We start from the raw sequence: 25,120 nt of genomic DNA on the forward strand, positions 1-25,120 counted from the left end.
TCAAGTGTTTCAATCATTCTGTTGTCTGGTCAGTTGCGGGGGAGAAGGGGAAACGGAGCTGGTCTGGGATGGTCTCGGTCGTGTGTCAAAGGCGGCTGTCAGCTCTGGCGACAGGATCACGTGGTCCCTCATCCTCCAGCAAGGCCAGTTATTCACGTGGGGGCAGCAGGTTTCCAAGAGAACAATCAGAGGCAGACAGGCCTAGGCCGGGAACTAGCACAGTGCCCCTCCCGCCACATTCTACTGACTAAAGAAAGTCACAAAGCCATTCCAATTTCAACGTGTAGGTAAAAAGGCTTCCTTCGTGACGGGAGAGACTGCAAAGTCACTTCGCCAGGGGCAGAGGTATAGGAAGCTTTGGAGAACAGGGGCGGCTACTTTTGTAATCAGGCTACACGGTACCCAGAGTAAGAGCTTTTCCTACAGGGGAACACCATGGGCAACAAGGAGCAAGATAAACAAAATCTGGGTAGCAGAGAGATGGTTGGGTGGACAAAAGGGAAATGCACCCTGCAGAGGAGGAAGAATGAGCCCAAAGGGAGCAGAGGAAGAGGTTGGAGACACTGACTAAATGAAAATTCCACCCCGAAAACTGCTTCCACACTGACGCACACTGCGTGCCTAATGTGCGGCAAGTCCTTTGCAGGCACAATCAACTTAATCTCATTCACTCCTATGAGGGAGGTCCTATTATTAATCCCATTTTATAGATGAGGGAATTGAGGTCCAGACAGGATTGGGTAACTTGCAGAGAGACACACAGATGAGAAGTGCAGGATGCAAGACTTGAAGACAGGCCTCTTGGTGTTAAAGTGCTGGCCCTAACATGACACTGGTCTGTCTCCAGAGTAACTTGTGTCTCTGTCCCCACTCCCCTGCCTGGGCCTGGACCACTGCAGCATCTGATGATTTCCAGTCTGATTAAGTCCAGCCAACTTTTCCGTAAAAGGCCAGATAGTAATTCTTTTCAGTGTTGTTTTGCAATTACTCAACCCTGCTAATGGAGAGAGAAAGCAGCCAGAGCAGTATGTAAATGAATGTGTGTGGCTGTGTTCCCATAAAACTTTATTTACAAAAATAGAAGAATTGCCACCCCCTACTCAACCCATTCTCCACCTTGCAGCCAGAGTGGGCCAAACTCAAATGTGACCTTGTCATTCCTTCCTAAGGTGGACTGCCAGTATCTTGGGGACCAGTCCAGACTTTCAGTGTGGTTTACAAACTTGTGATCAAAGAGTGGCCCCTGCATCAGTGGCATTGCCATTATCTGTTAGGAAGGCAGGCTCTCAGGTCACACCCAGACCTGCGGAATCAGAACTTGCATTCGGACAAGACGCCCAAGTGGTTTGCACATTCGAGTTTGAGAAGCTTTGGCTTCCAGAACCCCTGTGCCCTGGTGCCTTCCTACCTCTCCCACCTCATCCTTTGCCCCCGGAGCCTCCTCGCTCCTGCCCACCCCCACCTTCCAGCCAAACTGACTGCTCCTGTCACCTCTGTGTCCGATGCATTCCTCTCCAGCCCAGCTCCCTTCACGCAGCAAACTCCTATCTATCTCTGGATCTCAACTGCGACACTTCTTCCGAGCAGCCCTCCTCCCTGAAACCCCCGACTGCATGAGGTGCCCCTCTTCTGCGCCTCCAGACCCCTCCCCCACCTAGCACCCACCACACTGCACAGAAATGACTTCTTTAACTGCCTGCCCTCTTACAGCAGTTTGTGAGCTCATGAGAGGCCGTATCTGTGGTTGCCTCTGTGTGTCCTCAAAATGCCTGGGGACAGTAGCCACTCAAGAACTAATTGTTGAAAACTAAACACAACACAGCCCGCCACACCTTTCCCCTGGGAGAGTGCTCTCCACAAGCAGTTTAGCCAGCCAGTGGCTGCAGGTTTCCCCAAACCTCCACCTGGCTCTGAGGCTTTGAAGAGTCCTACGTGGCCTCCAAGATTCCATCTCTCATGAAGCCTGGTGGGTTTTCGTATTAGCAAATGTTTACCATTTGGAGAGGACCTGGGGGCCTAAGAGATTTCTGGGCAAAATTCTTGAGCTATAAATTAGCCACAGGCCAAGACTTGAGTTGTGTTTGGGCTGGTGTGTGAGAGCCGAGGGTGGAGGGGGTGGAGGTGGGTGACAGAGGAAGGGCAGGGCCAGAATGTTCTCGATCAGAAAAAGACTTGAAGGCAGGCCCCCGGGTGCCTACAGAGCCATGAACTGGCATCCTTTCCCACCTGTGTACGGTGCCAATTCTGTACAATGATCCCAGCTTTGCTGTGTGGAAAAAAGTCCCATACACCCACTCACTGAAAGCAGGTGGGCCTGTGTAAGGAATCACAAGCCAGTGTAGCCACAGGCTGCTCTCCAGGAAGACGACAACCCTCCCCAAATCTGATGTTCAGTGCACAGGTTTCTACAAGTTCCTTTATTAATAAAGCAAAGTATGAAAGAACAAGGTCCCCAAATGACCCATATGATTAAAAGTGCAAATTTACTCCAACCTGAAATAGAAAACAAATGGCCGGCCTCGACTATTGGGCCGTGGAAATCTGGTGTGATTAGAACGCCTTTTAATCACACAACTGTAGCAGCTGAACCATACTTGATTACCTCTTTGGTCTCTGTTATTGGAACAAAACATACACTATGACCACAGCCAACAGACTGCATCATAATACACAGTTTGGGGTCAAAATCCACACTAAAAATAACAGTAAAATAAGAGGAATGTTTTAAAGTCAAGTGACTGAATCAACGCTTTTTTTTTTAAGCAAAGGGTGCTAAAAATATTCCTGAATATCTGATACTTCAAAAACCAGATTACATATAATTTAGCTGCATGTTTTAGTCTGTTCTCTCTCTACTGATGTTCACATACATCTTCGTCCTCTCCCACCTTATACTTGCTTCATCCCCACCAAATCATGTGCTATGTAGGTACCGAAAAAATAAACAGTAGTGTCTAAGAAATAGACATGCAATTTTTTATAAAAACTAACAAACGCCACAATGATAACACTGAACTTTTTTCCTTCCCAAGGGATACTGGGAATGTTCACCAGGTTCATTTTTCCCACCACTGGGGAGGGAGGTAATAACCTTCCTCCACGTGGATACGATAAGTCATCGTCACGGTCAAATGCCACATTTTACGGAAAAGGTGACTTACTCCATGAGGTTAAAGGAGACACTTTGGAAGGCTATTAGTTTCATTCCTTCAGAAGGCTAGGATGTCAGTTTTGGTGGGAGCCACGGAGTCAGAAAGGGATAGAAACATATGATCAGAACAGTTCTCTTGGCACTGGGGCTGGTAACAAGCCTAAGAAGCTTGGCTGGGAGACCCAGCACCACTTTGCCGGTGTTCACGGCCACCAACCATCATTGCAAAGGCTAGGAAACTACTAAAAAAAATAATAATTAATTTAAAAATAAAATACAAATAAAGAAGAAAACAAGTTATTCTGCAATCCTTCCTGATCACTCACCTGCAGACTCTGACAGAGCCAAGGAGTTTGGCCCCAACTCACCAGGAAGGAAATGCCAAGAGCTGGCCCCTAGTGGTCTGATGTCCCATCTGACTCCTACGGGTCCAGGGTGGAGAATCCTTCCGGGAATTGTGAGTTAAGTGTTATCTGTGGCCGTGTTAATTTGGGGGGTTTGTTTCTACAATAAAGCTTAGCTCTGAGCGATAAAGCAGACTTGAAATATCATGCCCCCCCACCATGTATAACAACATCATATCCATAACAATAAATATAACCTTATACATACTTGAGGGGTTACCGTCTAAGGCAGGGGTCGCAAACTGGTGGCCCCCAGGCTCAAGCAAATGTGTTTTTTGGCCCACTTGTGTTTTGGATATTTTTTAATTATGTTGTTTAAAAATCAGAAAGTTTCTTTTTTTTTTTTTCTATTTCCAGCCCCACCCTACCCTTTTCCCCGCATGGAGCTGAGCCACGTGGCCCCTGAAGGCGGCACAGCCCCCCATCACCACCCAACCCTTCTCTTATTTACCTCCCTAACTTGCTTCTGCAGGCTGCTGAGTTTGCGACCCCTGGCTTGAAGTAGCACATATCTAGAAAATGTGTTTCCTAACCCAGACCTCTCTCGCACCCTCACGTGATTTCCGCCCCACCTCCCCTCCTGCCCAGCTCTTCGTTTCACGTCCATCTTAAGTCCTCCTTCCTGAAATCTTCGGATTTCTCTTGGTTTGCCCACATTTTCCCTTTTAGCTTCAGTTTCATTTTGCAAAAACACAGTCTCCTCCTCTCAGCCCACGAGCATTCCGGGATGACTCCCAAGACTGGTCAGTGGGAGTTACTGAAGGGTGTCTTAAGGCAAAATGGCTGAGTCATCTCCCCAAACACTTTCTTCAGACACTGGCTGGACAGTTAATCTTTTCTTAAACGCACGAACAATTCTGAGCTTTCTTGTATGAGAATATTTGCAATACATGAACCTCCAGTACCAAGTATACACCAAAAATGTATATATTTCAGATCAAGGACATGATGGAGCCCTAATAAAATACAGAATCGAGCTTAATTTAAGTGCCTTGGGCAACCATCACACCTGACTAATGCGCCGTATTATTTTCTTTGTACACAGTACATGTTTTGGATTACTAAACATTGATCAAAATTGATCGAAATCTCTAAGTTTTTGGTTACCATGTACAGAGAACAATTGCTCAGCATGGCATTTAAATAAAACATTAATATTTTAAAAATTCACAAACACAATGCCCCATTCATTAAAAAAAATAAAATTTAAAAATCTTGAGGATGGATGAGGCTTTGGGTAATTAACCTGAAAAAAAAAAAACCCACAAAGAAACTACAAGAACTGTATGTTACCAGATTCAAAGTTCAAAATGCTATTCAGATAAAAGAGGAACCTATCAACTCAGCTAGAAATATTTGGAAAATTCAGTTTTTAAAGCTTTATAATCCCTCTAATAGCCTCGCCTTCCCCCACTCCAACTACTGGGGAAATTGTAGCTGAGTATGGAAACATTATAAATATATATATTTATATAAAGATCTACCTACTCTTGGAATTTATTTTAAAAATAATTATAAAAAACACTGTGCAGTTTATATCTTCGCAGGAAGTTGGTAGACTGATTCCTGTGCTAAATGCAGTACCTTATGACCTAACACTGACCTCAAAAGCTAGGAATGACTTTGTGGAATCAAGGGGAAATGTCCCCAAACAACCTCAAAGACACAGCACAACATTTGCAACTGTTTCTCTTACAGCCCAAGGTTGCAAAGGACATAAGAAATCTCTGTAGCTCTGATGAGAAGGATTCCCTATAAATCATTTATTCACAACGATTTCCCCACAGTGGCCAAGCAGGTCCCCTAAAGAAAGAAAGTTTAAAGAGTTCCCTCAAAATAGCTCAGAAATTAAACAATGGCCCAATTCATGTGGCTACTTCTGTCTTCCAAGTTTTACCTTTAAGAGTCTCTGTTAAAAAAAAAAAAAAAAATCCCAAAGCTATAAAAATCCCAAAGTATATCACTGGGATTGGCTGCATTTTCTATTCAGCAGATGATGGACCATTCTAAACTTCAACTGAGTTTTATGTCGACTGATGCAACTGAGAGCTGTTAGAAATTTGGGAGGACGGTGAGGGATTTCAGAATGCGCTAGCTGCAAAATACACCCAGCCTGGTGATATTTATGCCCAGAGAGAAGAAAGAACAGACAGCTGACAAAGGATGTCTCCCTCCATCTCCCCCTAACTTGCCCTCCTCTGCTGTCTTTCTCCTCTGTCAGCTGATTGGGAAATAACTGATCTTCAAGCACAGAGCCCAAGATACTGAACTCTAAGTGAAATGCATTGCAAGACCTGTGCTGAATCAACCACTCCTCAAAGGTGGGCTTCGGGCCAGTTAAAGGCCGCTTGGGCAATGAGAGCAAAACTTCCCAACTACGGAGGATCACTGAGCATTGGCTGAAAGCAGGCATTGCCTCTTCATTATCTCATCAAACTCAGAAAGAAATCTCCATGCAAAGGGGTTTGCCAAAAAGACTTAAAACAAAACAAAAAAAGGTTTCTGTCTCCAGCCAGCAGCAAGCCCTGCTGAGACATCTTGCTAGGCAAAGAGTGAAATATCAATACATCTTTTTCGAGACCCAACATGTTTCATGCCCTCACCGGTGTTGTCAGAAGCACGTATCCTGTTGCCACTCTGCACTGTGACTGGCTCACAGCAGACGCTCAATGAATCAGCGCTGACTGGTGCACATCCCAGCGCGTGCCTAGAGGGACGTTGAGCAAGCCTGCTCCTCAAGACTGCACCTTTCTTAATAGTCGATGTAACTGGCCTCCCTTTCAGATGCCACACTTGGCACTAGCGATTACCACAAAATGAAAGAACTTATCAAAATAAAGTGCTATTTGCTCTGGAAGTTTCACTAACCAACTCCCGACTGCCTTTCAACACCTGTGACTTAATTCTTCATAATCCTCTCAAACACCTGTGATGGGCCTTTAAAAAATACATTAATACCAATTTGAACAGTGGAAACTATGTTCTTCAGAACATAAGCCTCTAGAATAGAACTACAATTCCAGTTGTAGATCAAGATTCAGATTTTTAAAAAGACAATCAGGAACCCAGGACCTACCAAGTAGTTGTGTCAAAAACCATTAGCTTCTTTAAATTTGGGGGCCAGAGAGATCTGTCTAAACAACCCACAATCCCTTCCTTTACTGATCCTCCCTAAAAGCTGGATCCTTCTACAGAATCATTCCACACAAACCAACATTTGGACCAACTCTTAGCTGCTAACGTTGAACGTCTTTCCGTAGCTTGCCCAGGACACTCTGGTGGGCGTGAAAAAGATGCCACAGCTATCTGGATTGTGGAGCCAGGGGGTGACGCCGAAGCCACCAAATGTCATCCTCTGAATGTTCCAACACCTTCTGCAGGTCATCTTCCTTGCCTTAAACTGGCTTCACTGCCATCCCCACCCCCACCTGGTGGGTGGGGCTTCAGGAGCACCAGGCCAGGCTGGGGCTCTGGCAGGGTTTAAGGTTCATCTTCAGGGAACCCCTGGGGGCGCTGATTCCGGGGTGGGGGACACCTGGCAAGGTAGCGGGGACCCCCATAGGCCCGGAGAAGCTGGGGCAGCCTTCGCCACGTGGACAGCAACCGTGCCGCTGCGAGTTCCCGGGCCTGCCTGTCGAAAGTGGCCAGGAGGTCAACCGGGGTGGCTTCACGCAGTACCTTGGGCAGTGGGCCCACCTCGGCGGCCGCCCCTCCAGGGCCCAGGAGGCAGTGGAAGAGTGTACGGCGTCGCAGCAGGCAATCCCTGAGGAACTGTACTAGCTCTTCCAAGCGCTCGCCCAGGTGCGCCTCGTCCCAGCCTTGTGTGGGAGCCCCCTGGCGTAGCAGCGCCGCCAGCAGCACTGTCTTGAGCACGTATGAGGATAGGATGCGTCCCCACTGGGTGGCGGCCGTCGGGTCCAGCCCGCGGGCACCCAGGTCTCGCAGAGCTTTAAGCAACTGCAGGCACTTGAGGTAGCAGGCACCTGGAGGGGCCCTTTCCTGCAGCCAGCTCAGCAGCTTCTGCTCCTGGCGCGCCGTGTTCACACCCCACAGTGCATCGGCGCGCAGGCCTCCCGGGAGCTCCGACAGGGGCCCGACGGGTGAGGGTGGCAGTGGTGGGGCCACCAGGAAGACGCTGTCGCCCAAGTGGACGGCAGGGATGAGACGCACGGCCATGGAAAGGCGGCAGCAGCCGTAATCGGTGCGGCAGGGGAGGACGTGTAGGGTAGGGGGCTGCTCCAGGCCGCCTGGGGTCAGGCTGACCCGACAACGCCCCTCCAGGCTGTAGCGCACGGTGGCCAGGGAGCGCTGCAGGTGCGACTGAAACCAGCGCAGTACCAGCGTAGCCGAGAGATGGCGCCGCCCGCGCACATCCACGCAGAAGCCGTCGGCGAAGGCTTTGCAGTCCCGGAGCCAGTGGCCCCCGGAAGCCCCTGGCGGCGCCTTCAGTGCGCACACGAAGCAGCCGTGGAAGGCTGGGGCCAGCGCGGGCTCCGCGCCCAGGCTCCGCGGCTCCAGCGCCACCAGGGGAGGGAGGCGCAGCGGCACCAGCACGTCGAAGCCGTCGGGCCGGCGGATTTTATGCTGCTCGTAGGCACTGCCTACCTGGATGAAATCTCCGCGAAAGGCCAAGGCCAGCGCTCCCCCGGGGATGGGGCCTGGGGACCCTCGGGCGCGGCCAGCCCGCACCAGCTCGCCCACGATCCGGCTCACGTGTGCTTTGCTGTGGCCCAGCACGTGCGGCGACAGGCGCACCTCGTGCTCGTAATAACTCTCCAGCAAGATGTCGAGGCTGGGCTCTCCTAAGTGTCTAGGAGAGAAGGCGGAGTGGCCCCCCAGGCGGGAAGACCCCGGCAGGAAGCGCTGCCGGACAGCGTGGCGACAGCGCAGGAGGATGTAGCCGAGGAGCAGCAGGACGGCCACCTTGAGCAGCGGGAAGCCGCCGTCCGCGCCTTCGGGGGGCTCGGTCCGGGCGTCCCCGCTTCCCCGCAGGACATGGTAGAGGCACACGAGGGCGGTGCACAGGCCAGTCACCAGGGGCCAGAAGACGCGCAGATTCAGGGTGTAGTGCACCGACATGCCGGGCGCCCGGGGCAGCGGCGGCCGAACAGCCCAGGGCGCGAGCCCCGGCGGCGTCCCAGGCCCAGCATGCGCGCAGCGCCCGGGCAGCCCCGCTGTCCCGGTTCCCTTCGCCTCCGCGGCGGCGACCCCGTCGCAGGGCCGGGGAAAGCAGCCCTCCAGCTCGGCCTCCTCTCCCAGCTCAAGCGCTCCTTCCAGCAGCGGCCCGCCCTGCACGCTCCAGCTCCCAGCCGCGCCCCGTGCCGACTGCGCGCTGCGTCCGGCCCGCCGGCCCTCCCCGCCCCGCTCCCCGGCGCGCTGCCTTCGGCCAGCTTCTGGTCCCGCTGCGCTCGCCTCCTACCTCGGGCCGCCCTCCCGGCGCCGTGGGTCCCCGGAGTCCCCCGCTGCTCCCCTCCGCTCTTGTTCCCGTTACTCTGCCACGGGAGTTTCCTCTTCCGAGGGGAGGCGAGGCCGCGCCAGCTAGCGGGGAGGAAATGCCGAAGTCTAGAGCCGCGAGGCGAGCGGGCGGGCGGGGTCGGCCCCCTCCCGGGCCTCCGCCTTAAAGCGACGCGAGGCGGCGGGAGGGACTTCAGGACGCGCTGGCAACTGGCCTCCCGCGGTCCACCCCTATCCTCCCTCCCCGAAGGCAGAACCAGGAAGGCTCTGATTGCGGGGCGGTAGCCTTGTCCAGGGAGCTTCTGCAGTTGTATTCACACAAAGTTACACTGGGAAGTTGAAAGGAGGGAAAAAGAGCGCACGACGGAACCGTCCATCCCCCGCCCCCCCAGCAAGTCGTGGTAGCGTGGTGTTGGTGGCGTGGCAGGCCCTGGAACGGAAGCTGCCCTTGCCAGTGTGCCGCTGTCCTTCATTCAAACCAGTAGCTACTGAGCACCTACTATGTGCCAGGCGGGAGACCAGGTGCTGGCGAAATAGCAGTTGACAAAATAGACAAGGCTTCTGCCCTCCATAAAGCTTACTGCCTTTTGAGAAAAGGAAACCGAAAGACAAGGGATCCACAGCAGAAAATGCTCTGAAAGAAGCAAAACTGTGTGAGGGAGTGTGAAGGTAGGGGCTGCCCTGTGGAAGCCTGAGGCTCTCTGTGGGTCTGAGACCCACAGTTGGTCTGAGACCTGGATGAGGAGGATCCAGTCTTGAAGTAATAATCACAGCCTTTACAAAGGTCATACTGTGTGCCAGTACTGTGCTGATCACCTTACACATTCGCTCCCCAGTTCATCCTATGAAAGGGACACTATTACTTGCCCCATTTTTCAGATGAGGAAACTGAGGTGCAGGCAGGTTCACCCCTTGCCCAAAGTCACACAGCTTTTAGCAGAGCTGTACCTTGAACACCTGTCTCCAGAGAAGCTGGGAGGCAGGACTCAGGGAAGGGGACTGGGGAGTCCCTTCCTCAACTGCTGAGAAGTGTCCTTTGTCAGGACCTACCCTGGGACCTCAGGCCAGGAAGCTTTGTTTTGTTTCATAACAGGGAGCGCTCCCTGAAATGATCGGCATTTATTTAATTATCCGAATTTATTTAAACAATTAACTGTACTTATTTACACTTCTTGAACCTTCCTTGCTCCCGGAGAGCAAGGGTAAACAGATTTAAAATGTCAGAACCCACATGCCATCTGGGAATCAGGACTCAGGGGATGCTCCTGGCTTAAGCACCAAGATGACTCCCAGGAAAGCCTCTCAGAGCTGAGCAGAAATGCTTTCAGATCCCCATTCCCACTACTATTAGCTGTGAGATCACGGTCTATTAGTCAGGATTCTTCGGGTTGCAGGTGACAGAAACACAGCTTAGAAAGCATTTTATTGTCGTATTAACTGAAACGTCCATGGGGCTCCTGCTTCAGCATGGCTGGATCTAGGTACGCTCAATCCACTTCTTAGCCCTGCTTTCTTCTCAGTGGGCTGCACTCTCAGCGAGCCTCTCTCCATAGGCCCCTGGCTGCTCTAGCCTTATATTTTCCTCAATGAAGAGGAAAAGAGAGCTTCAGTTGCCCGAGAGTTGCAGCAAATGTCATGCCTAGGGATAACGTTGGGTCCTACTCTAAAAGGGACCAAGTAAGAGAATGCACTGATTAGCCTGGCCTAGGGTGGTGTGTGGACTGAAATGTGTCCCCTCAAAATTCGTATGTTGAAGCCCTTTTTTCCCCAAATTAAGTTCATATTCACAGGTTTCAGGGGTTAGGATGTGAGCAAATATTTTTGGGGAGCCACCCTCAGTAAATGATGTACTGTTATTACCGTTACTATCTTTTCTGCCTGTAATCAGTTTCCGTAGCTCATTTCCTCCAGAGAGTTCAAGGTACAGACCTCAGAACTTTGCTCTTGGAAAAATCTACTGTATGTTTCAGAGCAAGTACAAATTCATTTATTCATTAATTTATTACCCAACATACCATGTGCCAGGCAGAGGGGGATGTGACGGAAAAGAGGGGGCTCTACACTTATGGACTAAAACGCCATACAGTGTGGAGTCAGAAAACTGCCACTGTTTCATTGACTTTTGATCATTATTTCATTAAAAATCTCCTTTAATGTTTAATAGTTGACAAAGGCCACTCCTGGGTTTTTTTAACAGCTCAGCAAATATATATACACACCCCTCCCAACATTTCTGATATCCCGGAGGTGTGTCCTGTGGAGGAAGAATGGCAACATTGATGAGGGGAAAAGGGAACGAGGTGGTGACATTTCCCATGGGAGGCCCAGGGAAGGCTCCTGGGAGGGAACATCTGATCAGGCTTTGAAGGATGGGAAGGGACAGTGTGTTTGATAGCATGTCTGATATTTCCACTGCAAACATTTTCATCACATAACTAATTGGCCTTAAGGCAATGTTGCTGTAAAAGATAAAATAATGAAAACCAAAAGAGGAGCATTAAAAAGGACATAATGAAACATGAGAAATGAATAACAAAATTAAAAAGACTTTATTGTAAAATGCAAAAATATTGAGTACATTTAAAATGTGTGTCAATTTATGGCAATACTGCACAGATAATTGATTTTGTTCTGTAAGTTGTACCTAAGCAATTGCCTTTCAAGTCTTTTGTTTATAGTATTTTAGAGATATTTTGCTTTTGACTCATCTCCCCATTCAGCTTTGCACTTTTTCTCTAAAATTTCTTCCATCCTTAAGAGGGGCATCAGCTTCCAAATACCGGGATGCATATTTGCACCTGAGCCTTGTATCGAGTTGGGAAAACTGTTTGTTTTTGGCAGGTTGTCACATGTCTACTGATAGACGTTCCAAAGTTCTATGAAAGGTGTAGGTTCAACTCTGTGCCTTCAAATCACTGAAGGATCTGCAAACTGATATGTTATCATTTTCTGGTACAGTATGTGCTCTGGCATACTATCTTACTTCACACTTCCAGTAACTTTTATCACCATATTTTCTATCAAGTTCACATATGTAGTTGTTATCATCCTCTATTTTAAGACCGCCACGTCTACTCATCACTGTACAAACCATCATGAGGGCTGAGATTGATGGAATATTAAAATGAGAGTTCTATGTCAGTGGAGAAATAAAACCAAACTGTCAACCAATTGAAAGCAAACTGTCAAACAAAACTGTCATCCAGTTATTTTATCTTTTACAGCAAAATTGCCTCATGACCAATTAGTTACGCAGTGAAAATGCTTGTGGAAATGTCTGTGCAAAGATGCTTGAGGCGTGAGTCCCGGGAGCCCTTTGAGAAATACCGTGTGCCTCCTGGACGCAGCTCTTCCCCTGTGGTGGCTCCTGAAATGCTCAGAACCAGGCCAGTGAGGGAGGTGCTGCTATCAATGCCATTCTACATACGGGCAAGGTGAGGCAGAGAGAGAGCAAGAAACTTACTCAGAGTCACACAGCTGGCAAGGCTGACTCCAGGGCTGGACTCTGAACCCCTCTGCTTCACTCCCTTTCACATTGTAAAGGGTTTTACAGGCACATCTCGTTTTACAGCACTTCGCTTTGCTGTGCTTCATGGATGTTGCATTTATAACAAACAAGGTTTGCGGTCACCCTGTGAGCAAGTCTGTCGGCACCATTTTTTCCAACAGCATTTGCTCACTTCGTGTCTCTGTCACATTTTGGTAATTATCACAATATTTCACGTTTTTTAAAGTTTATTTATTTATTTCTGGCTGTGTTGGGTCTTCATTGCTGTGCGCGGGCTTTCGCTGGTGGTGGTGAGCAGGGGCCACTCTTCGTTGCCGTGCACGGGCTTCTCATTGTGGTGGCTTGTCTTGTTGTGGAGCACGGGCTCTAGGTGCACGGGCTTCAGTATTTGTGGCTCATGGGCTCAGTAATTGTGGCTCATGGGCTCTAGAGCACAGGCTTAGTAGCTGTGGCACATGGGCTTAGTTTCTCCGCATCATTTGAGATCTTCCCAGACTAGGGCTTGAACCCATGTTCCCCTGTGTTGGCAGGCGGATTCTTAACAACTGTGCCACCAGGGAAGTCCCTAAACCTTTATTATTATTATATTTGTTATGGTGATCTGTGATCTTTTTTTTTTTTTGGCGTGGTACGTGGGCCTCTCACTGTTGTGGCCTGTCCCGCTGCGGAGCACAGGCTCAGCGGCCATGGCTCACGGGCCCAGCCGCTCCACGGCATGTGGGATCTTCCCGGACCGGGGCACGAACCTGTGTCCCCTGCAACGGCAGGCAGACTCTCAACCACTGCGCCACCAGGGAAGCCCTGATCTGTGATCTTTGATGTTACTTCTTTGACTCACTGAAGGCTCAGATGATGATTAGCATTTCTTAGCAATAAAATATTTTTAAATTAAGGTATGTACATTGTTTTTTTAGACATAATGCCGTTGCATACTTAATAGACTACAGTATCATGTAAACATAATGTCTATATGCACTGGGAGATAAAAAAAAATATTCGTGTGACTCACTTTATTGCGATATTCACTTTATTGCAGTGTTCTGGAACTGAACCTGCAGTCTTTCTGGGGTGTGCCCGTATAGGACAGAAAGAGCGCATTCTGGGAAGGCAGGTTAATTTATGTTTGTCTCTAGCTCCCTAACCAAGTGATGAGATTCTTGGGGGCAGGGACATATTCGTCTTGGTATCCCCATCAGCCAACATCATGCCTGCTACTTTATAGAGCTTTATGGGAGGAAGGAAGGAAGGAAGGAAGGAAGGAAGGCAGGAAGGAAGGAAGGGAGGAGGGAAGGGAGGAGATTTTGACCAGCAGAAATTCAGGGAGGCCATTCCAGGTAATGGAAACAAAATGTGCAAATGCTCGAGGAGCATGTGACAGCTGGGTGAACAGGATGTCAATGTTGTTACGAAGTCTGGTGTTTGTGAATGGACACTGTGGCATTCACTGGCCAGCCATTCCAGCCTTCTTCCAACAAGCCTTCCACAGGCAGCAGTGGGGCCAGAGGCAGCAGCTCCCTTGGTGACCCAGTTCTGCTGTGTGGCTTAGGAATCTTTCCTGGAAGTTGGGCTCAGAGCCCTTTCCTGCAGTTTTCCCAGTGGTTCTGAAAGTATCTGTGATAAATGATCTGTTGCCGTTTTTTTAAACTTTCCTGTGTGTCCTACTGTGCTTGACTACTGCACAGCTGACGTCATGCAACTCAGAATATCCACACGGGTCTATCCTCTCTTCAGAGAGATGTGCCCATCAATCACTTTGGTGAATGCCAAGGCAAGGCCAAGTTGATGCAGATGTGCCTGAACACTTCTATCAAGTGACTGCATCAGGGCGGCCAGTAACAAGGGGGCCTGACACCCAGCTTTGCCAACAGTGCCATCCAGTACTTGACGGTGACCAAGTGACTCAAACCTATCTTCTGTCTTGGAAAGTCTGAATGGGACACAGAAGCCGTGAGGAAGCAGAGTTCAGAATTAAGCTGAAGCCATATATAAGCAGAAGGATGGAATAGGCAGAGGCCTTGAGGAAACAGAAACCATTGCAGGTCAGGGGAGGGTAGGAAGAAGCCAGGAGAGTAAGCAGCTCACCTGAGAATGGTGAGTGTCAGAGTTGATATTGGGGCACTGCAGCTGCCGGTGCCCAGAGAAAATTCCAGGCCCCCTCCTGTTTGATGAGCAGCTGCCTCAGTTCCTGTGGAACCTGATAATAATCCCCACTGGGCTCTGAGATCAGATGAATGTGTCTCTTCCCTGCAACCCAGACTCAGGGTTGGGGAGGATTTTTAGCCCGGTTCCCTGGAAAACAGAATCTAAGAGTACAGCTTGCGTATGAATGTGTTATTGGGGGTGCAAGCCCAAGGCAGCAAGAGTGAGAGCAGAGGGGGAGTGAAGCGGGGAAGGAAGGGGAACACATACAATATGTTGCACACAGAGCTGGCCACGCATTTCTGCAAACACAACTAGTTCCCCAGTCACCCAATAGGCTGCACAGAGCCTCTTTATCTCTAAATAGTTAGGGAGGAAAAGGGCAGACAATTGAAGGGATGTCTCCTTCCCATCTCCTGTCCCTCATCTGTCAAAGTGTGCCCATGGGGCACTAACTGACCACACTTCCCCACTGTGTCATGGGGCTGCTAGAGCAGCCAGGGTCTCTGTGGGTGTAGCCCAGTCTGAGCACCTGCGGGCAGTCTCTCCTTCTCAGTCGGCACCGTGCAAAGGAAGTCCTTGGTCAGTGGCTGTGACAGGAACCGGCTCTTTCCAGCTGTGAGAATGGAGTGAGTCGTGGCTAGGGCTGCTCTGGGCAAGAAGCAAGGCCGAGGCCCGCATATGCAGATGAGGCTGAATGGATCTGGGGAAACTGGGTCTGGTAAGAAGGTTCCCTGGGGGAAGTGTCTGCTAAGCTGATTTTGGAGGATGAATTGATTATTGCCTGATAAAGGGATTGAGAAAGCCGACTGTGCAGAAGTCCCTTCATGTATGGAATCCTGGAGAAATGAAAGCATGGTTCGATTCCAGTAAGTCTGAAGTTTGGAGCTTAGGAGAAAAATGTTGAGAGATGAGACTGGAGAGCTGGTCACAGCCTCGTGTACCAGGCTGTCTGGTTAAAATGCTCTGATCTGGTTAAAATGCTCTGATCTATAGCTGGTTAGTCAGAAGCACAGGTGACAACCTGGACTTGCAATTGGCATCTGAATGCGGGGCGTGGTGAGGAAACTGAGTCCTTAACCTGTGGGATACGGCACTATCTCCAGGCAGATAATGTCAGAATTGAGTTGAATTGTAGGACACCCAGCTGGTGACTGAAAATTGCTTGGAGGTATGGGAAAAAAACTCTCCACACATTGAAATTGGTTCCAGCATTGTACATGGCCACATATAACAGCAAAGGAGGCTGGGAAATGTAGTCGTTATCCTAGATAGCAAGCATCCTGCTAAAAATAAGTGTTTTATTACTATGGAAAAGAAAGAGAATAAATGTTAGGAGGCAGTCATCAGCCTTTGGCATAGCAGGCAAACAACATTATCTGCTCTATGGGCTCCATCCTAATTGTGAGGCATTATTCATGTGATTACTAATTACATGTTTGTATTTCTAAATATATCCTGAGGGTTTTTTTTGTGAGCAGGTGCTACATCTGTCCAGCGCATGCTCAGTGCTAATTGTTAAATGACTGACTGAGTAAAGAAACTGAATCTATTTCAGGAGTCCGGCATAGTAGTCCCATACTGATAAAGAGCGTTTCACTAGAAAATGTTCTTTCCTGATCTCCATTTTCAAAGCCACTGTTTATAAAAGAGTCATGAATAATGAAACCGACATCCGTCAAAGGGAAGCTTCCGTCTGGCAGAGACGAAGGGCTAGGAGAGAGCTAATGGGTCTGTAATGCAATTTGGTGCCAATAAAATGGTGCGATATTAAATTCAAGGCCGTGGGATTTACGTTATAAATCCAACACAATTAGAGAGTAAGAACCCTATCTCCCACGTGCTCAGTTCCTCTGGTTTGAGTCATTTTATGGACGCAGACTTCCCACAGACATTGCCTGGTGACGTCATGGTGAGAATTTTGACAGTCATTACATTTCTGGCTGGAGGGCCAGCGGGGCCAAAGAGACTCAGAACTGAGTGGAACATAAAATCACCGGCTTCAGTAGGCACAAAGTTAATGTGCCCCTCATCCCCGCCTCCTGCTGTTAGAGCTGGTGATAAGGTCAGCCTCTCCTGAGTGTTCCCCACTCAGCAGGCAATGTTCTACTCAGGCACTTTACATGATGTAACCCATTCAGCCCTCACCACACAGAACAACCTTATGAGGGAGGCCTATCTTTACCCATTGTGTAGCTGGGGAAACTGAGGCCTAGACGCAGGATACATACTTTGCGTGAGGTCAGAGCGCCAGAAAGTGGCAGAGCTGGGATTCAAACCCACGCTTCCTGTACTGGTATTTTTAACCACCGCACAAACTGCCTGTAGTCAGTTCTTTCCAAATGGGCATCTGGTGATGTTTTCCAGGGTCTGGGGCAACAGAGCAAAATAAGACACGTGAAAGGCATTTTTCATAAAGCTCAGTTCCCAGTGGGCGTCTCGTCTCGCAGGGTAGGGACATTTCAAAGTCAGCACATAGCAGAACAAAATCTAATTTAGCGCAAATTACCCATGATAGATCGGCATAGGGGTTCGGATCACACATTTGTCAAAACTCATGGAGTGGTGCACTCCAAACTCAGGCACTTCACCGTATCTAAATTTTCCCTCAAAAAAATTACAAACACACATTGGATTCTAATGAGTGATATGCATGCTGAAGTGTACGGCCTCAGCAATTGCCTTTGAAATGTATCAGAAAATAAGATGGACTGATTGATGGGTGGAGAGAGGGATGAATGAACAGAGAGATAAGAGAGAAAGCAGTCAAGTTAAACATTCATGGTAGAATTTAAGAGGTGGGTACATCAATGTTCTCTGTACAATTCTTTCGGTTTCTCTGTATATTTGAAAAACGTTTTTAATATAATGTTGAGATAAAAAAATACATTTGAAAATCTTTTAGGAAGTAGCTATTGTGGAAACTGATATTCTGTCTCCCATTGGCCATCACAGTCAGAGTTTTTCCAGCATTGAAACCAAAGTTTCAGCAGCTGAGCCCCTGATGAAGGAGTTGGTTTGAGTTCATGGGCCAAATTGTAGGAATAATATATATCTTTAGCCACCCAGCTTGAAGTAAAGTGATGAACGAGGTTGTCCATGCTATTTAAAGAACTCTCTCCCACACCCCAAAGCATGTTTATGTAGCTGTGAACTAAAATTCATATTTTATGGCAAGACAAGAAAAATTTAAACATAAAACCTTTTTCTCTGCCCTTTTGGCCTCCTCTCTCCCCTCTACGGTGCGTTGTTTATCTGCATTAGGCATCAACCAAACCTCCCCATTGGTAGAAATACCTGTTCAGCCATACAGAGCAGCATTCTCCCAGCATCAACAAGACAATTCCTTAGGAGATAACATTCCTTCTTAATCTTGTAGGGGTCATGATGACCCAAGACCCACTATTCTGCTACTGCTAAATTGTGAAACTGTCAATAATACGCCATTTAAGGTACAGCTCTCTGTCTCAAAAACTTATATAATTGTGCTTTGACCTCTAACCAAGGGAACAGTTCTCAGCTTTTTGAGAGGCTGTTCCCGGCTTACAGTCCTCAATTTGGTTCAAATAAAATTTTCCATTTCTTTCTTAGAACGACTGATTAAATTTTTTCATCAACAACTTAAACTTACATATGATATGGTTCTAATATAGTCATTTTAAAAGTTTGTCCGTTAAAAGCACATCCTTCCACTCTGTTGCATGTTAAAGTAACCATTTTCTTCTAAGGAGAAATTGATAGTAATGATATTCATGGGATGGTGGTTTCTTTCTTTTTATAAATTTATTTATTTTATTTATTTATTTTTGGCTGCGTTGGGTCTTCGTTGCTGCACACGGGCTTTCTCTGGTTGCAGTTAGCCGGGGCTACTCTTTGTTGTGGTGCACGGACTTCTCACTGCGGTGGCTTCTTTTGTTGTGGAGCACGGGATTCAGTAGTTGTGGCACACGGGCTCAGTAGTTGTGACGCACGGGTTTTGTTGCTCCACGGCATGTGGGATCTTCCCAGACCAGGGCTCGAACCCACGTCCCCTGCATTGGCAGGACAGATCCCTAACCACTGCGCCACCAGGGAAGCCCATGGGTTCTTTCTTTAAATGCTAACAGAAAAATGAAAAGTTGGCAATCCCGGGCCACTCGAATGTGGGCAGGGCTTTTATCTGTTTCATGCCCCATTATTTCCCCAATGCCTGGCACTAGAGTCACTCACTGAATAAATATTTGTTGAATTCATTTTACAGGCTTGTGAAATCTGAAGGGTTGGGGAGAAGAAAAGCCTGCACCAAGATGCAAGTAGTCATTACTGAACGCATGGGCTGCTCTGTGGTCGGCCCCGTAGAGACGTCCTGTGATCATCTGTTTGAGGACATAGTCATGAAGGCATTCCAACCGGCAAGAGCAGAATGGCAGCCTGGCCAGGATGCCCCAGTGCAACACACACTCCGTACATTTCACTTGGGATGTCTTTCCCACAAGGAGAGAAAGCGTTGCTCTGTGTTGCGCCTCAAAAGCCAAGAGGACCCTGTGTGTTTTGACACCCAAAGGAGGGTCACTGGCGATTTGCATCTCTGTTAGATGAGGAGTAAAAGAGACTCCGAAAAGAAACACAGCAGAGAGGAGCCCGGGACTGCCAAGACTGCAGGGATTTTCAGAAAAGATGCTAAAAGTGTAACATACTAATGTAATGATGAGCGGATCTGGTGGAAACATCTGACCTGGAAAAGGTGCCTGGTTTTGAATATTGGTCACTTTTTTGGTGGTATCTTAATCTCTTCATGGGGATCCAAACCTCTACCATTTACAGTTTTCCTATGAGTCGAACAGAGAAGCCCCATCCCTAAACCGAACCCCACAAGGTTTAAAATTTGGCCATTTGTACCTCTAAGGTGGTTCAAAAGAAAGTATTGGGTTGGCCCAAGAATTTGTTCGGGTTTTTCTGTTGACATCTTACGGAAAACCCCAAATGAACTTTTTTGGCCAACCTCATACTTAGAAACGAAGTTAGAATATATGGAAGTGGATGGAAACTGTTAAGGTCTGGAATACAGTCGGAGCACTTTTCATTTATGTGACTTTTGCAGGGGACCCGCCCATCTACCCTTGGGTCTGGAGCACATGCCTCCTTCTCGGTGAGTGTAAGACAGAAGGTGGAAATCCGCTGTCCCCTCACCCTATCCCACTGCCACCTGCTGGGGGTAACATATTTAAAGCTTGCCATTTCCCTTCAACACGGTCCCAAGAAACAACCCCTTACAGTGCTCAACCAGAGAAATACAGTGATGGGTTCCAGCCTTGGAAAAAAGAAGCTGGGTGTATGGAGGCAGAACCATGCTGTATATTCCAGGAATTTAAGTAACTATTTCAAGGGTATCTTTGCCAATTCGTGCGTTTCACCGCCTTTGGTCAATTGCAACTTGGAATGCTCTCGCTCCAGGGTCTGACTCTCTTCACCCGACCCGTGTGAACCCATCGCAGATGTAGATGTGATTTCTAAGTCTCTGAGCGCTGGTATCGCCAACGATCTCCGGAGCAGCCTGCCCAAACCTCCTCCCCAGCTCAGCCTGACAGTGGTCCACACTGTCCCTTCTTCATGTGGCTTTCTTTCTTTTTTAAAAAATAAATTTACTTTATTTATTTTTGGCTGCATTGGGTCTTCGTTGCTGCGCGTGGCCTTTCTCTAGTTGCAGCGAGTGGGGGCTACTCTTCGACGCGGTGCGTGGGCTTCTCATTGCGGTGGCTTCTTCTGTGGCGGAGCTCGGGCTCTAGGCGCGCGGGCTTTAGTAGTTGTGGCACGTGGGCTCAGTAGTTGTGGCGCACGGGCTTAGTTGCTCTGCAGCATGTGGGATCTTCCCGGACCAGGGCTTGAACATGTGTCCCCTGCATTAGCAGGTGGATTCTTAACTACTGCACCATCAGGGAAGCCCCTTCGTGTGGCTTTCTTAAGGTCCCCTTCCCTCAGATGGGAATAAAGTAAGAGGTATGAAGTGACTCTCAGGACGACGGGCTCTCAGCCTTAGCTATCACCCAGGACGGGTGTCTTTTTCTCCTCTCTCCCCCTCCCATCTTTCCTATACTTTAGGCTGGGCTTTAATTGATGGCATTAAATTGAAAATGTGCAGATAATTTTCCTTTGGACAATATCTCATCCCCCCAGCAAACACTTAACACTGTTAGTAACATCCTTATCACCTTAAGTAGCTTGGAATTGCAAAATATGCTTTATGTCCCTTTACTTTGATGAATACCAATAACTTTCTATTTCTTAATTTCACATATAGTAACTCTTCAAATACCTCAAATATTTCCATGGTCCTCCTGAACCTTAAGTGAAATCATTTCTAAATGTTGTGGCTCTTAAAGGGTGGGGGATGGTGATTTCACCGAGAGCCCTTTCTACCTGCCAAGGAAATGGAGTTGAGAGAAATTCAAGGGGATGAGATTATAGATCTTAAGAATTATTCCATGTTGAGGGCGAGGCTAAAGACAGAGGCAAGGATGGATTTGGCCTCTAGTTTAGGCAACTGGTAGATCTTTTAACCTCCCACAACTGGCACTTCATCTGGCACAGGGCAGATGTTAAGTACGTATTTGTGAAGGAAAAAGACCCCCCAAACCAGTCACTTCCTTGATTTGATTCCCGTATTTCTGTCATACGTTCTGATTGTTTTCCTAGTCATTCAGCCTGAAACTCATCATTGACTCATCTTTCTTTTAGGTTCTGTATTAGTCAGGGTTCTCCAGAGAAGGAGAACCAAGAGGAAGTGTAGAGAGAAAGGAAGAGACTCATGTGATGAGGGAGGCTGACAAGGGCCAGGATCTGCAGTCAGCAAGTCAGAGACCTGGGAGAGCCGATGGTGTGGTTCCCGTGTAGAAGCTGGTGGCTTCAGACCCAAGAAGGTCCGGTGTTTTCCATTCGAGTCCAAAGGCAGGAAAAGCTTGTTGTCCCAGCTCAGCAGCCAGGCAGGAGGAGTCTTCACTCAGGAGAGTCAGCCGTTTGTTCTATTCAGGCCTTCAGCTGATTGGATGAGGCTCACCCACCTTGGGGAGGGCACCTGCTCACTCAGTCCACGGAGTCAAATGCTAATCTCAACAAAAAACACCCTCACAGAAACACCCAGAATCATGTTTGACCAAAGGTCTGGGCACCCCGAGACCCGATCAAGTGGACACATAAGATTGACCAGCAGGAGTCCTTTCCGATTAGCCAACAAGTCCAGCTCTTATTCTGGAGAGAAGCTGTCTATGCAGTCAGTATCCTGGCAGGAGAGAGAGGGACACGCAGTAAGGGGTAACGGAAGGGAGGTGAATGGTGGGATTATTCAGAAGCCCCAAGGGCCTGGGAAAGCCCGAAGTGCCGGGCACTGCTCAAAGCACTTGCCACACACTACCTTGAAAAACCTCCACGGCTTAATTCACATACCATAGAATTCACAGATATAAAGTGTACAGTTCAATGGCTGTTGGTATATTCACAGTTGTGCAACTATCACCAGGGTCAGTTTTAGAACATTTTCATTACCCCCCCCCCACTCCTCCCAGCCCCAGGCAATCACTAATCTACCCTCTGTCTCTATAGATGTGCCTGTTCTGGACATTTCACGTACGTGGGTCATACGTTATGTGGCCTTTGCGATCGGCTCCTTCCACTTGGCTTATTGTTTTCGGGTTCATCCATGACAGCCCTGGTGCCATCTTTTTACAAGTGGGGAAATTAAGGCACAGAGAGGTTAGGCGACACCTGGTAAGTGGCAGAGCAAGAATTCAGACCCAGGTGGTGTAGACCATCTTGTTATGCTGCCTGTCAACCCAGAGTCCCCACCCAGGTCGTCATCCAACATCAGGGGAGGTTACAGTAATGTCCCCCCTGGTCTCAGCCTTCCAGCCCATCTGGAACCCACTGCCCCACTTGCATCCACTCAAGTCTTGTCCCGTCACGACTTCCTGGGCTCAGGGGATATCAGGCCTTTTGATCTGCCCGACATCTGTTCTCCCTTCTGGTAAGAGGACTCTGGCTTCCTTTGGGGGAACCACCTTACCCCACTCTTGACCCATGTGGCTTGGGTGGAGTTGTCCCCACTCCACCCACTTCAGGAGCAACCATGTAACCAGGCATGGCCAATGAGATTAGTCTCAATCCTCCAGGCCAGGTTGAGGGCCAGGAATGTGATCCAATTGGAGGAAAATGAAGCTAGAGGTGGAGGAGGGCTGTATTTTGGATTCTGGGCAAACAAAATTTTCTCTTTCTTCTGCAGAAGCTAGAGGAAAAGACCCTCATCCTTCTTTTGGATGGAGGAATGCTAGGAGGTGATGTATGGAAATGCTGCATAACAATAATTATGTGGCCATACTTGAAGAGGGACTTGGGGGCCACCATGAGCCTAATATCAACCCTGTGGAAAGAAAAGAGAGGAGAGAAAGAAGCCAAGTGTTTGGTTTGAGCTCCTGGATCAAACCATACCTGAAGAACACCCTATGGATTTTTCATTTAGCAGAACTAACAACTTCCTATTAAAGCAAAGGTGAGATGTTGTGTTGTGTCTCTTCTAAATAATATAAAAAGAGGAATGTGAATTTCATGTCCTAAAATTCCTTTATTCCACAGTACTTAGAATAATATGCTACCTTAAAGCATCCAGATGACTGAGATAATTATTCTTTTTAATGCCCATGTTGTCTTATTTAAGCACACATACAGGAAGTAAGTGCAACAGGTGGCATCTCCACGCAATTTTTTTTTATTGTTTCAGTAAAGCCAGTTGGAAGTTAGGCATGGAAAATACCACACAAAGGTTGCTCGCCCAGCAGTACAGGAAGCACTGCTGTTCACCACTGCTCCCACCTGATGAAGACAACTTGGTCTGGAATATGTTTCCAGCTGTCATGGCACTGAATGGGCTGGAGAAAACTGGAACTACAGTCACATCTTAGCAGAAGGCAGTGCCGGAGAAGTGGTGCAGTGTGGAAATCTTAAATCAGCCCAGAAAAATAGAATGTAAAGCAGGGGAAAGGCATCCATTTGGAGGCAGGTTTAAAATAAAGTCCTTGTGGAATTATACCATTGATTCTTAACCATGGCTGCACATCAGAGCCGCTGTATGCGTTTTTAAATTATATTCCTACCTTAGGCCCCGCCCAGAAGCTTCTGCTTCACTAGGACTGAGTGGAGCGGGAGCATCTGTAGATTTTTTTTAAATCTCAAGAGTTTATTCCGATGTGCATGCCCAGTTAGGAACTCCAGGAGGAAGCAGTATGAAATTCTGTATAACCTTGGAAATGCTGAGGTTAACAAAAAAAAAAAAAAAAAAAAAAGGAAGAAAGCATCATGAAAAGAAATTCTCAAAAAACAAAACACAGGGCTCCCCTGGTGGCGCAGTGGTTAAGAATCTGCCTGCCGATGCAGGGGACAAGGGTTCGATCCCCGGTCCGGGAAGATCCCACATGCCACGGAGCAACTAAGCCCGTGTGCCACAACTACTGAGCCTGTGCTCTAGAGCCCACGAGCCACAACTACTGAGTCCACGAGCCACAACTACTGAGCCCACACACCACAACTACTGAATCCCACGTGCCTAGAGCCCGTGTGCCACAACTACTGAGCCTGCGCTCTAGAGCCCATGAGCCACAGCTACTGAGCACGGGCGCCACAACTACTGAATCCCACGCGCCTAGAGCCCGTGCTCCACAACGAGAGAAGCCACCGCAATGAGAGGCCCGCGCACCAAAACAAAGAGTAGCCCCTGCTCGCCGCAACTAGAGAAAGCCCGCGTGCAGCAATGAAGACCCAACGCAGCCAAAAATAAATAAATAAAATAAACAAACAAACACCACAGCAGCAATGAATAAAAAGCGTTTCAAAGGACAAGAGTAGAGACATGGTCATGTGTTAAGTGTTTGCCAGGCTTTGGGGTGCAGATGGACAAGAGGACTGAAGGGCACTCACAGGTTGACCCTCCCTTCCCACTTCATACTTACGTCCAGAAGTTTCTAGGTGTGCTCATACTGAGATCAGGAGGATCGTGTTACTACTTGTAATTACTTTTGCTGCATTCTATGAGTCCACGTGTTTTTTTTAGCGTAGATTAGTTTATCAAACGTCAGCTGAGGGCCTGCTAAGCTGCAGGTGTGGGGACAGCCCTTGACTTTTGAGAAGCTCGCTGCCAGCTTGGAGAGATGGTAGGAAAGCAGGTAATGACGGGATGCAATACAAATGCAAGAAGCTGAGGGATGGGGGATGGGAGATGCGGTGTGGTATGACTTCCCCTATGAGCTGGGGGTTTAGAAGGGCAAATAGCCTTCATCAGGCAAAGCGCTGAGCACGTGGGTGGGAGGAAGGCGTGTGTCCAGGGAGCAGCACGACCTAATGAATAAACATTCAGTGAGACTCCTCGGACACTGCTTGACGCTTGAAGCCGGTTTCATCGTGTGGTGCCCCTAGAGGGAGACTAATCGACCTCCCCTGTGTTTT

At 48.3% G+C, this 25,120-nt stretch overlaps 1 protein-coding gene across 1 annotated transcript; it reads right to left on the reverse strand.

Moving 5' to 3' along the window:
- Window positions 1–2,396: 2,396 nt before the first annotated feature.
- Window positions 2,397–9,317, reverse strand: ITPRIPL2 (ITPRIP like 2). Its single transcript, XM_027098116.1, has one exon. The coding sequence runs from the start codon at window positions 8,632–8,634 to the stop codon at window positions 7,036–7,038; it is 1,599 nt and encodes a 532-aa protein (XP_026953917.1). The 5' UTR covers window positions 8,635–9,317; the 3' UTR covers window positions 2,397–7,035.
- Window positions 9,318–25,120: the final 15,803 nt, after the last annotated feature.

The sequence above is a fragment of the Aethalodelphis obliquidens genome, unplaced genomic scaffold, assembly GCF_003676395.1.
Source record: "Aethalodelphis obliquidens isolate GAN/ISIS:26980383/991018 unplaced genomic scaffold, ASM367639v1 scaffold120, whole genome shotgun sequence".
Taxonomy (NCBI): Eukaryota; Metazoa; Chordata; class Mammalia; order Artiodactyla; family Delphinidae; genus Aethalodelphis; species Aethalodelphis obliquidens.

What these genes read in the sequence shown, in the direction of transcription:
- ITPRIPL2 (XM_027098116.1), bottom strand. Translation starts at nt 8,634, where the DNA reads ATGTCGGTGCACTACACCCTGAATCTGCGCGTCTTCTGGCCCCTGGTG.